At 45.2% G+C, this 12,620-nt stretch overlaps 1 protein-coding gene across 1 annotated transcript in view; it reads right to left on the bottom strand.

Moving 5' to 3' along the window:
* LOC146821001 (alpha/beta hydrolase domain-containing protein 17A-like) overlaps positions 1-11,571 on the bottom strand; it is a 709,079-nt gene extending 697,508 nt beyond the window's left edge. The window contains exon 1 of the mRNA XM_085609780.1: positions 11,246-11,571. Coding sequence (XP_085465906.1) covers positions 11,246-11,571 — 326 coding nt within the window. The remainder of the gene's footprint in view (positions 1-11,245) is intronic.
* Positions 11,572-12,620: the final 1,049 nt, after the last annotated feature.

Raw genomic sequence — 12,620 nt, 5'->3', positions numbered from 1 at the left:
ATACTGGCGCCGGGTTCATGTGGTCATGGGACAAGTCACCGGGGTTGTGTTGCTGCCGGAGGTGCGTCGCTGTGTCCTGAATGTGTGGGAGCCCAATGATTATAACGCGGCTCAGACTCGGTGGGCGGCCCTGGGGAACATGATTGCCAAGAGAGATATAGCGCAGCTATGGGGTTCCCAGCGGCCTCCCACCGTGTCCGTATGGAAGGAGAACATGGACTGGTGCATGTTCAGGGAGAAGACTGTGTATGTGGCTCGTGGTAAACCGGGGGCATGGGGTAGAATCTGGGGGCAATGGAACGCGTATCGTGGGGGTATCTGTGTTCCCCCCCCTAGTGGACACCGATATTGCTTTGTCCCCCTGACCCTTGATGGTTCCTTGCGACTTTTGGAATAACCGAATATAGACGTTCCTCTCCCGTGACCCCCCCCCCGACCTATCAGTACTCCTTCCTCTTGATAGCTATTTGAAGGTCTGAAGTAGAGTCCCCCGGATGTAGCCTGACCCACATTTTTTGCCCTTACGCCTCGCCTTTTGTTTTTATTTGTTATTTATGTTAAACCTATGTATCCTGCTTCCCTAGGACTATCCGGAGCCATGTACGGGGCTGGGCCCCGGGAGTCGACTACTGCCTTAACATCTGTATGATCCTTTCTGAATCTAGCGGCCGGCCCTGGTGGTTGTAGGCCCATGCTTGTAATTGATTTATTGTTCAATAAAATTTTCAAAAAAAAGAAAGAAAAAAAAATAAAAAATTGTTAGCCTAGGGAGGGCTTTGCCACTTGCCATTTTACTTTTGCCGCGTGAGATTGCGTTGCTGAGGATCGATGCTGAGGACTTCGTCTTGAGAGACTTTACCGAGAGACTTGTCCTGACTCGTTCTGACACTTAGTTAGAATAGGTAACTATGAGAAATGATTTATTCTGATTGATTTTACTTTGACTAATTTTAGATAAAGCAATATAATTTTAAACATGGTGTTGAATTTTCTTTCTTGTCAATTATTGGGTTTATATTTTTGATCATTATTGTATATGTTATGTAGATTATGTTATTGATTAGGACAGTCACAAAACCAGATCTGATCGACCTGATATTGATGCAGGGTGTTTAGGTGTTTTCTTTCCACAGGTTTATTGCTGGTAGAGTATTTGAGTGTATGTTAGTGAAATGGGCCCTAGCGTATGATGAATGTATGTGCGTGTAACTGTGTGATTACTCTATCCGTGGTAGTGGACATAATTTAGATACCCTGATCTCTATCACATTCGACACTCTGGGTGATATCTATGCAGTGCCTAACCTTGTTCTAGCGCCGTGCGCGCTTACGTAAAGTCTTTCCCTGAACCGGCCGTCTAACTAAGCGTAATACTTGAAAGGGGACACATTGGGTTCACTTAACATGGCGCCTGTAGAACTGAGCGCTCCTCGTGATCAAGGGCCCCTAGTACTGTGAAGCAAGGCATATAAACATAGCGCTACGCGCAATCAGTTGCATGTGGATAGTGACTCGTAATCAGTCGCATGTCATTACCTTTGAGCAGAGCATATAACACAGTGCGCTACTCGCATTCCTGGGCAGGTAACTACTTTCGAGCAGAGCATATAACACAATGCGCTACTCCCATTCCTTGGCATGTAATTACTTTCGAGCAGAACATGTAACACAGTGCGCTACTCGCATTCCTTGGCATGTAATTACTTTCGAGCAGAGCATATAACACAATGCGCTACTCGCATTCCTTGGCATGTAATTACTTTCGAGCAGAGCATATAACACAATGCGCTACTCCCATTCCTTGGCATGTAATTACTTTCGAGCAGAACATGTAACACAGTGCGCTACTCGCATTCCTTGGCATGTAATTACTTTCGAGCAGAGCATATAACACAATGCGCTACTCGCATTCCTTGGCATGTAATTACTTTCGAGCAGAGCATATAACACAATGCGCTACTCGCATTCCTTGGCATATAGTTACTTTCGAGCAGTGCATATACCACATGGGGTTACTCGCCGTCCCGGTCCCTCCGGCTGAGGAAGCAGAGTCGGTGGCGTGAAGCGCCACACGAGAGTAATGTCTGTCAGTACTTTGAACGGCTTCCAGCGGGGAAGATTACTGGACTTGAGGAGCGAGTCCCTATGCTCCGGTGCAGTTCACAGAGCACCGCGCTCAGTAACACAGGAGGGGGGACACGGACAGGATCCCTCGGCGGGGTCTCTCCGTCGCGCAGGCAGGGGAGGGGATTCCCACGGAGGGGACAACCCGGGCCAAGTGCGGTGTGGTTTCCAGACCAGCAGGGGGCGCACCAGGGGGGATCTCGGCCTCCGGGCTTACCTCCGTCTCGGCGTCAGCAGGCGTCCGTCCTCACGACGTTGGGGGAACTCGGTCCCGATCTTGCGCACCTCCTCACACGGCTGCGACGGCAGCGACGGGGCCCCGGGCTTCGCCTGGGCCTCGCGACACAGCAGGGCACTCCTCCAGGCCTCCAGGCCGCGGCGGTGAGCGCGCTGGCTTCGTCGTCGCAGGGGGGGGGCTCAAATTAAGGATGGGGGTAAAGTGCTCAGCGGAGCACGCTGCCGGGGGTCCCAGACCAGGGCAGGGAGCGCGGGGGTCACAGCGCTAGTACCTGGTCGATCCCCGGTGACTTGGCAATCGGCTTAGTATTTCGTTCACTAGGGTAGCTTGGACACGCAGTCTCAGCTCTGGCATTCAAGGCTTACAGCTCGCTCTTGTCATGCAGTCTCAGTTCTTAAAGTTAGGTTTCAGTTCTCAGTTGACAGATGAAGTCTTTTGGCGCAGATGTATCTGGCGCCCTTAAGGGGTTCTGTTACAGGGGTAGGGATGGAGAGGGCGACTAGGTCCTTCCTAGTCAGGCTAGCAGAGAGTCTCTGGGTCCTCCTACTACTGGGCAAGATCAGTGGGATTCACAGGGCACCTCACTCACTTAAGAGGCAGTACCTAAATCCTGTCACTCTCAGAGGCATAAGTCCCTGGCTAGGCCCTACCGCCTACACTCCTGGTGGATTCTTCCAGCTCTGCTTCACCCCAATGGCCAACTCACCACAAAAGTTTCCCTCCCACTCTTAAGTAGCCCTAGGTCAGGTGACCTCTAGCCAAGGCGGCAAAAGTAAAACCCCACCTCCCTTCTAGAAGGTTCCAGCTTCTTCCAGGAGCTTCCCCACTCTAACTATGGGACAAAAAGGCGGGCTGGTATCGCAACATTGTTGTGGTTCCCAGCCAGCTCCTGGCAGCTAGGGTGCTACTATGAAAAACGACCACCCTGCAGTAGCAGGGGTCTGTGGCAGCCATCTTGGGAGAAGGGAGCACCTGCACCTTACCATTACAAAAACGAAAAAATGAGGGAAAAAGGGCCAAGTCCAACAGGGGTACCGAAAACTTTCGATATGCCCAGGTGCGTCACGCTCTGCTCTCCGTTCGTGCCGAGGGGGAGGCCGTGCCTGAGTCTTCTCCTTTGGAGGATCGGATTCTGGATGGTCATATGCCGGAGAGTACAATCTTCTTGATTTACAAGAAGCTTGTCAATGTCCGGACCGACTTCCTCCTTGATGTGCGAGAACAATGGACTAGGGATGGTCTCGAACTGGACGATGAGGACTGGCAATATGCCGTCTCCTCTCCGAAGGAGGTTGCGATCCCGGCTAGACTGCGGCTGGTACAGCTTAAGATACTTCACAGGGTTTACGTCACGGGGCCCCGCCTGATCCATATGGGTTTCTCTGACGATGGCTTATGCAAGAGAGGCTGTGGGATGTTGGGCACCTTCCTACACATTATTTGGGAGTGTGGGGAGATCGTAGAGTTCTGGAAACAAATTCATGACATGATGGAAGAGGTCACGGGTATCGCACTCTTCCCGGAGGCAAGACGATGCCTGTTGAATGTCTGGGGCCCCACCGACTACGATGCCGCTCAGACCCAATGGGTGACTCTGGGGAATATGGTGGCGAAGCGAGATATTGCGCAGCTGTGGGGATCCCAGAGACCTCCCACCTTGGTAGCATGGATGGAAAATATGGACTGGGGCATGTTCCGGGAGAAAACGGTGTACAGTGCCCGGGGGCGCCCTAAGAAGTGGCATAAGATATGGGGGCAATGGAACCATTATAGGGGAGATATTTGTGTGCCCCCGGTTGCTGAGATGCTCGATGTGCAACTTTCCCCCTAGCTCTACTTCCAACTATATACGTAAACTGTTCATAACCTGGAGTCTGTACCCCTGCTTTCCCCTCGCTTCTTTGGCGTGGAGTACCGCTCCGCTGATGGGAGTGGGACCTCGCCCTAGCTGAGAACTAGCGCATGCTTATTATATGCTTGGCCTTGCTCGTGTTTTTATTTTTTGGTTTAAAACTAAACCTTTGTTACTCCTGATGTACGGACATGGACCTTCCTACGTATTGTTCCTATCGTGCTGCCGAACCTCCGGGATGTCGGCTGAATAGCTGTGTACCATGTTGACGTAAATAAAGGTTTAAAAAAAAAAAAAAATAGTCTCAGGATAATGGACATGAAAAGCTAACTCTGTTGAGAATTCTAGGAGAAATACCCAGAAGGCAGCAATCAAATAGGTACAAGTTCACAGGACTATTAATTTATAATATAATATCTATGCCAAAGAGAAGCAGAACTTGCTCTTCCGGATCTCTTAATGACCTCCTTATATTTTCCTCCTTACTTTCTTGTACACATATTTCCTTGCCTACATGTTGTGAACCTAAGTGATATTATTTTATCCATTCCCCAGGTCTGACCATTTTCCAGTTCTACAACATTCTTTCCTACTCGAGATATTTTTAAAGGCACAGAAAATATGGATCCTTCCCTCCTACGAGGTTTAGGAACATCTACACGTACCAAGTCCCTTTCCTTAAACGATGGGACTCTTAAATGTTGTGTTGCATCATATGTGTTTTTGTATTTCACTTGATACATCCTCTGTCTAACGTAGCCATTCTCTTTTCCTTCAACCATGAAGCTGTCATTTTTGCTCACTGGTTTCTGTCTCTCAGAGAGAAGAAGGGAGAAACACCAGTGACATAATTAGGCGCTGTGCGGTAAGCCCACATAGTGTCTTGAAGGGCAGTTTAGGCTGACACACCTTTTGTCTCTGCCCTTTGCAAACACTAATTCACCATTCTATGCATCCTTTCAACAAATCTGTTTGCGCAGGCACAATACAAGGTAATCTTGTGATGACTAATTTGTAGAACATCTAGAAACTCTTTCATGAGGTTAGAGGTAAACTGTACACCGTTATCTGTTACTAAGATTTCAAGGGTACCCTCCTCACAGGAAATATCTTTGAGATGACTGATTAAGATTTCTGTATTTATTTGCTGTACACATTTTGTAGTGATCCAACGTGTATGAGAGTCAATCAATACCAGAATAACCCTCTCCCTTAAAGTTTTAAGATTTAATGGGCCTATAATATCAATGGCTAATTTGTGCCTGTCCTTGTGCTAGGAACCTCCTCCGGGGAAAGAGGAAGCTTCATCACTTGGTGTGTTTTGTCACTCTTTATGCAATCAAGACATTCCTTCACCATAGCTTTCACCATAGTGTCCACTGCTGGCCACAAATACTCAGATCGTACTTTGTTTTTGGTGAGACTCGATCCCAAATGACCCACGTGGGCTAACTCTATGATTTTACCTATAATCCCTTCCAGGGGAATGACCTTCTCCCACGGTACACAGTATCATTTTGCATATTTAGTTCAAATCGTACCTCCCAAATGTGGATAACTTGATGGAGACCTTAGTTCTACTTTCGGGCCAACCTTCTTATATGCGCTCTGTTAATCTAATTTCTTCATCCTCTCTCATGTATTTTTCCCACTCAGTCCTGTTCATGCTAGCTAACTTTAGTACAACCTCTTTCTCTCCTACTTCTGCAGTGTCTGTGGTACAGTCTAGAGGTGCGCGAGAGAGAAAATATGCTACAATGTTCTGTGTGCTCCTGGAACATATTGTACTCTGGAGTTGAAGCATTCTAAACCTAAGACTCACCTGAATATTCTGGGTGTGGTCCTAGTCGAACCTCTGATGGTAAAAGCACTAGTGGTTTGTGATGGGCCTTCATCATAAATGGAATGCCCCACAGAAAAAATGTACAGTGTCTCACCACCGAATACCACGCTAGGGCGTCCTTTTCAACCACTGAATAGTGTTTTTACAAACCTTTTACCGCTTAAGACGCAAAGGCACAACCTGTTCTTTGCCATCCACTATTTAAGTTAGGCTAGCTCCAAACCCCTATTGCTGGCATCTGTTGTTAAAACCGTACGTATATTGGGGTCAAATCTACCTAATGATGGGGCTTTGGCTATACTGAGCTTTACTGATCTAAAAGCAGTTTGACACTCCTTATCCCATGAAAATGGCACTTCTTTTCTTAAGAGATTACACAAGGGTTTCTACGTTTGCACAGTTTTGTACAAACTTAAATAGTGCTCAAAGAGTCCCAGAAAGGGTTTATGTTCCTCAACATTGGTGGGCGCCTCTGTTTTTTTCGATGGCCTCAACAAGATTCAACTTGGGCTTGATACCATCGTGAGAGATTGTTCGACCTAGATATTCCATTGACCCCACCCCAATTTGACATTTCCCCTGTTTATATTGAGCCCTGCTTTCCTTAGTTTGAATAAAACGTTTCTTAAAATAGTGTTATGCTCCGTTTCATCACTGCAGTGAAATCCAGAATATTATCCTGGAAACACACTGTATTGGGGACTTCCCTTAATATATGTTGTATTATCCTTTGGAATGCGGCAGCTGCCGAAGCAAGTCAGAAAGGCATGCGTATGTATTGATAGGGTCCTAAAGGGGTCACAAAGGATGTGAGATGATGCGATACAGGATGTAGCTCGACCTGATGGCAGGCGGACGAAAGGTCTTTTACACTGAAACTGGTATTCTTAATTAACATTAGTATTTCATGGATAAGGGCAATGGGATGTCTGTCGTCTCATGTTGGCAATCAAATCTCTTAAGTCGATGCAGAACCTTATGTCTTTTCCAGAGGATTTGGTAGTTCTAACAATAGGAGCTAGCCACTGGGAACTTTCTATATATAGGTTTGATGACCCCAAATCAAGCAATCTATCCAACTCCTTTTTTAAAGGAGTCTGCATGAGGTGGGGAATAGTTCTCACCTTGTGGGCAACTGGTTTAGCATTATGTTTCAATTGGATACTAAACTGAGATTTGTTTAGTAATCCTAGATGAATGAATGAATGAATGAGGGGTTTGTTAAGTATAACAGATACTACAGGTGTTTTGGTGTTGAGACAAACAACAAAACTGGGGGCTCCTCGTTGCTACTGCTTAAACAAATGGGTTTTCAAAAGCTGCGAAAAGCTTTCTTCTCAGAGATGAGTCTAAGAGGGAGAGGAAACTCTTTCGATTATTTGGCAGCAAGAACAGAGTAGGTCGAACAGCCCCATTTCTTACGTTTGGCGCAGGGAATAGTTAACAGCCGTGCTGACTGAGAACGAAGGGTTCTATTAAGACAGTATTTCACCATCCTATTGGACAAATATTTGGGTCCAGTGGCATAGGTCACTATCAATGCTTTGAACCTGATCCTCTTTTTTACTGGGAGCCAGTGAAGTTGATTCCGGTATTGAAAGATGGAAGCATGCTTGGGAAGCTTAAACAAGAGGAGAATTGCCAAACTCTGTACCAATTGTAGTTGATGAATTATACCCGGAACCCCTAGGTACAGAGCAATTGCATAATCCAATCTGGAAAGGATAAGTGCCTCAACTACTGTTTACGGAGCATCCCAAGGAAGGAGGTTCAGGAATTTACCGGGCATCCCAAAAACATCCAGCAGGAGGTTTTGACCACGGTTGAGATCTGGGCTATGAGAGACATATGAGTATCGATGAGCAACCCTAGATTCTTAGCAACCTCTGTAGGTGGAGGCTGAGACGTGCAACTTGCCAGCCATACTCCTGAACAGCCGTGCAGGGGGTTGGCACCAGACAATAACGCCTTCGTTTTTGTCCAGGTTGCACTGGAGCAGGTTTGCCTTAAACAATCCCATAACTGCCAATATTTATGTAATACATTTCAGCATAGATTCTGATGTGCTATTGTTGTAAGTCAGCAGAAGCTGGGTATCACCTGCATATAACACCATTTGGATACCAAAAGAATCAATAAGGTAAGCCAGCGGTATCACGTAGGTATTAAAAAGCATGGGGATCAGTGCCGAGCCTTGAAACACTCTGCATTTAAGGATTTTAGTCTCAAAATAGAATAATTTCAGCCACATTGCCAGTTCTCTGTGTTCCAAGAAGGAGCTCAACCAAGCAAGCACAGTCCCCTCCACCCCGATGGCGGTCAGGCGCTTTAGCAGGATCTCACAAGAGATTGTGTCAAATATCGCGCAGAGGTCTAATAAGATTAGTTCTTCATTTTGACTGAAGTCCAGCGCAAATTTAATGGCGTCTGTTATTGGCATAAGTGCTGTCTCTGTGCCGTGGTGGGCCCTAAAGCCTGACTGTGATGGGTGGAAAAGGTTGCAGGTGCTCCAGTAGGCTGACAATTAGCTATTGAAAATCTTCTCAATGATCTTCTAGACCCCCGGGACCAGAGAAAGTGGTCTAAAATTAGCTGGGTTTTCAGGCTCTGTATTAGGCTTCTTGAGCAGGAGATAACACTTGATGTTTCCACGAAGTGGGGACTATCTCAGAACTGAGTGAGCTCCTGATAGACTGGGCTTAAGCATTACCGAAATTGCCTCGCAATCTGAGGGACAAAGGGGTCATAGGGGAGCCAGATTTGTGCTTGGTAAAGAAGTCTATTAGTTCAGAGTCATTTGGTGGCATGAACTGAGATAACTTGCACTGGACTGGGGGCATACATATAGTGTGGGAATTACCCCTGGACTCACTGGCCCATGAACCTGAGTCTTTTGGATTTTTTAAATGTTCTCTTAAAAAAAAGTACTCAGCTTTATACTAAGGGAGACATCAGTCTCAGGGGTGGGGTAGTGGGGGTAGTGGTTTTAAAGTCTGTCACAACTTAAAAAATGCCTTTGGCGTGAATATTAGCTCCTACAATTTGATTAGAGTAAAAGGTGTGGCAAGCAAGCTTCAAATTGTTGTGGTAAGTGATCAAGGTCACTTTATATAGCGCTTTGTCGAGTTAGGAGTAATAATTCCTCCATAATCGTTCCAGTCTTTTGCACTCTTTCCTTTTTCCCGCTAGATTAGAGGTGAAACAGCAGGCTGGAGAATGCTTTCTGATCGTTCCTGATCTGATTATGGGAGCCACTGTATTGGTAATTTCAAATAACCATTTATTCACTGTCTCATCGTCTGACACAGTATCTCCACCTAGTACTGGTTTAGGGGAAGCTAAGATATTTGTCAGCGTCAATTTACACAAAAATAACTTGTTCTCCTGTTATTCTCTGGTGCAGTCCAAGCCCAGAGGTAGGGAAGTAAAAAGTGATCAGACCTCCCGAAGCTTATCACAATTATTAGGGGCATTAGAAAATATGGCGTCAATTGCATGGCATGCTATAAGGGTTGGTCCCATGGGGGTCATGGATAGGCTGATGGTCACAAGTATGTCTGTCAGCTTCAGAGCAGAGCTACCAGTGGTACTGTCTAAGTGAATGTTGAAATCACCCAAGATCGTAAAGTTAGCATAGTTAATGATTTTATGAGCAAGTGCTTGGATGATTTTGTTAAGAAACTCACCCGCATATACTAGGGAGCGATACAACAAAGCGCCTGCAAAGGACCAGTGAGCAGTAGGAGAAATGCAGAAGCCTAAGGCCTCCGCTCCTGTCAAATCTTCAACCAGGAACGTAGAACATTTAAGAGAATTCATAAATGCAAGGGCAAACCCCCCACCACTTCGCCCCTCTGTATCTAGATGGACACAAACATAATTTCAGGGGAGGGCTTGTTGCAACTCAGGGCAAGATTCCTCACTAAGTCAGTTTTCGGTTTTAAAAAAAGGATATCTAAATGCTCTTCTTCCATCAATTTAAAACATCCAGAGCATGTTTCGGGAGAGAGTGAACATTAATAAGGGCTGCTGTCAGACTATAGGGTGACTGACTTTCTGACTTTTTCACCTATTCCTGAGTTTGCTGGGAGAAAATTCTTTTTGCAGCAGAGGCCAATCTACTAAAATTGGGTTAATACACTGCCTCCTACAAGAGCCTAACTTATGAAGTTCTTCTGAGGTGTAAATTATGGGGAAACTCACCTCTGAAGTAAGACCGGCATTATGGCTGGCGCTGGCCACAGTCCTGGCTCAGACGAATTTGACTTAGGCACGCCAGTGGCGCATCCTGGCTGTGGCCATGTATTTATAACAAAACACTAGAGGGCTGCCTCTAGCCTGGCGCCTCCCGTGTTTAGACGCCCCGTCCCCCTCAACTACCACATTAGTGCTGCAGCACCGGAACAAGCCAGTAGAGAAGGAATGAAAAAAGGTTAGTAAGCACAATAAAAACTGTGCAAAAATGTTAAAATGTTCAACTATATTAAAAATCAATTCCCCCTAGCAGCAAAGCAATGTAATTGTTTCAATTATAATCAACTTCATTGGAGAAAACATCTGGAAAGTCATTGCAAACTTCATTTCCACACATCGAGGGATCTACCAGAAGGACTTGGTTGGATCTAATGTAATGCTTAACTTTTTTTGATGGTGCCATCCTAGTAGATTGGACCCCTTCTTGGTTACAGCAACCTTTCTCATTGTGCACCTTCCTTTAAAATTAATCTTCATAATGATCATACCTTCCAACGGGATGAGATCCCCATTACATCCCCCTGATTTGGTACTTCAAGTTCACTTTGTTTGTCCTTAAACAGAGTGAAGAATAGGTCGTTATAGGGAGAATGCAGGGTGGAAGCATGAATCAGTGACAGAAGTTGCTTCCATCTCGTTCAGGATGGCGTCTGCACAGAAATGTGGCATAGCTAATTCACATTAGAAAACATACTTCTGTAAATCATCAGAAATGTGTTTGAAAGACAATTATATACACTATATAGACACTATATTAGTCTGTAGATGTAATATCATACGTGAAAATGCATATTACTCATTGTTAATAATGCACAAAACATACTTTTTTAAAACACTCAGAGACAAATCCAATGCTTTGGGTAGAAGGGCTAACGGTTTCTCATGTACATACACAGCGTGAAATAACCTTCAGTTCAAATACCTTGCTCCTCACCTTTCCTCTGGTACACAACGGATGTACATGCACCCAATCATGTTTCCTCGAGAGTTCTTCGTCATAAAGACATCCATTCTATCAATCTCCTGTTGGCTATACTGGAAACACGCCTTTTCGGTCAGGCGAAGTTTCCAGCGAGCTATGACGTCATTACTCCTTTGTACAGACCTATTTTCGACGTCTGCGTCTCCCCCTTCAGCCTCAGGATCAATGGAATAAGTTGCTCTCGGGGGCCTAAAGCCCAGTTTAGCTGCAATACTGCCAGGACACGGTGGACAGCAAAATATAAAGAACAAGTCACTGAATGGTACCTCCTCCACCATTCTGAGATTTAAAAACGGCAAACTACCGTTATGGATTGTGTGGGACAAAAAAGAGGTACGCGCTTAGAGAGCAAGATAATCATTAACAACCAGCCAAACGAAGACACCATAAAGCAGAAGCATCCGTTGCTCCATTAAGAATAACAGAGACTCAATCCTTTACCAACGAAAGGTATGCAAGGTTGAAAATTCAATTTTCTGCCTTAGCCTTATCAAAGGTAAATGCAGGCAAAAATTATCCCACTTTTCCCAGTGCATTTTTCGAAAACAAAATTATATTTTGCTCGTCTTCATATTAACAGTTTTAGCAACTGAAGTTCAAGATGAACGTTTACATGAACTCTTAGCTGTTCTTGAATCACACGAAGTTACGAGTGAGTCCTTTAGTAAAGTTCTGTGGACTTGACGTCTGAATCAACAACCCAGTGAGTACTGCACTGCTTTTGAACTTTAACAATGAAACACTGCATCTTCCAAAACATTAAAACGTCCAAAATTCAAATAGAGTAGGAGTCGGCTTGAATTAAGGAAAACAATTTTGTGATATACAATTCTGTAAAACAAGGCACGGGCACACTTCGTCAGTCTTAGATATATCGATTTGAAAAGTAAAAAAAAAAATCACATTACAGTATGCTGCGATTTTCCTAAATGTGCCGTTGGCTTCTTTCTCTCTTAACATGACATTTTCAGACGAAATTGATTGAACTCTGAATCCAGGTATAGAGAACGTCCCTGAACTGTCTGTCCGTGGAACTTGAAATCCGTTGCCGAAGCTATATTATCATCAATCCATGAAATACAGAGAGCACAGCGTGCAACCAATCGTGTAAGAGCAAACACGTAGGAGCAGCAGAAGGAATGCGTTGTAACCTTGGATTGGTTTATAAAACTAGAGTGCTGGTTCTGGCTAGTGGAGTTCTCTATTGGCACAGAGCAGAAAAGCGCCCCGCATTAGTAGATTAGATTTGCCACAAAAGCTGACCGAGGTTTGTAACAGGGTTACCACCTTTCACACAGAAAATGCCGGCTGTTAGTTCACGTTCTAA

Source organism: Triturus cristatus, chromosome 6 (assembly GCF_964204655.1).
Source record: "Triturus cristatus chromosome 6, aTriCri1.1, whole genome shotgun sequence".
Classification (NCBI taxonomy): domain Eukaryota; kingdom Metazoa; phylum Chordata; class Amphibia; order Caudata; family Salamandridae; genus Triturus; species Triturus cristatus.
Note: the sequence above shows the minus strand (reverse complement) of the source record. Positions and strands in the feature narration are given on the sequence as shown.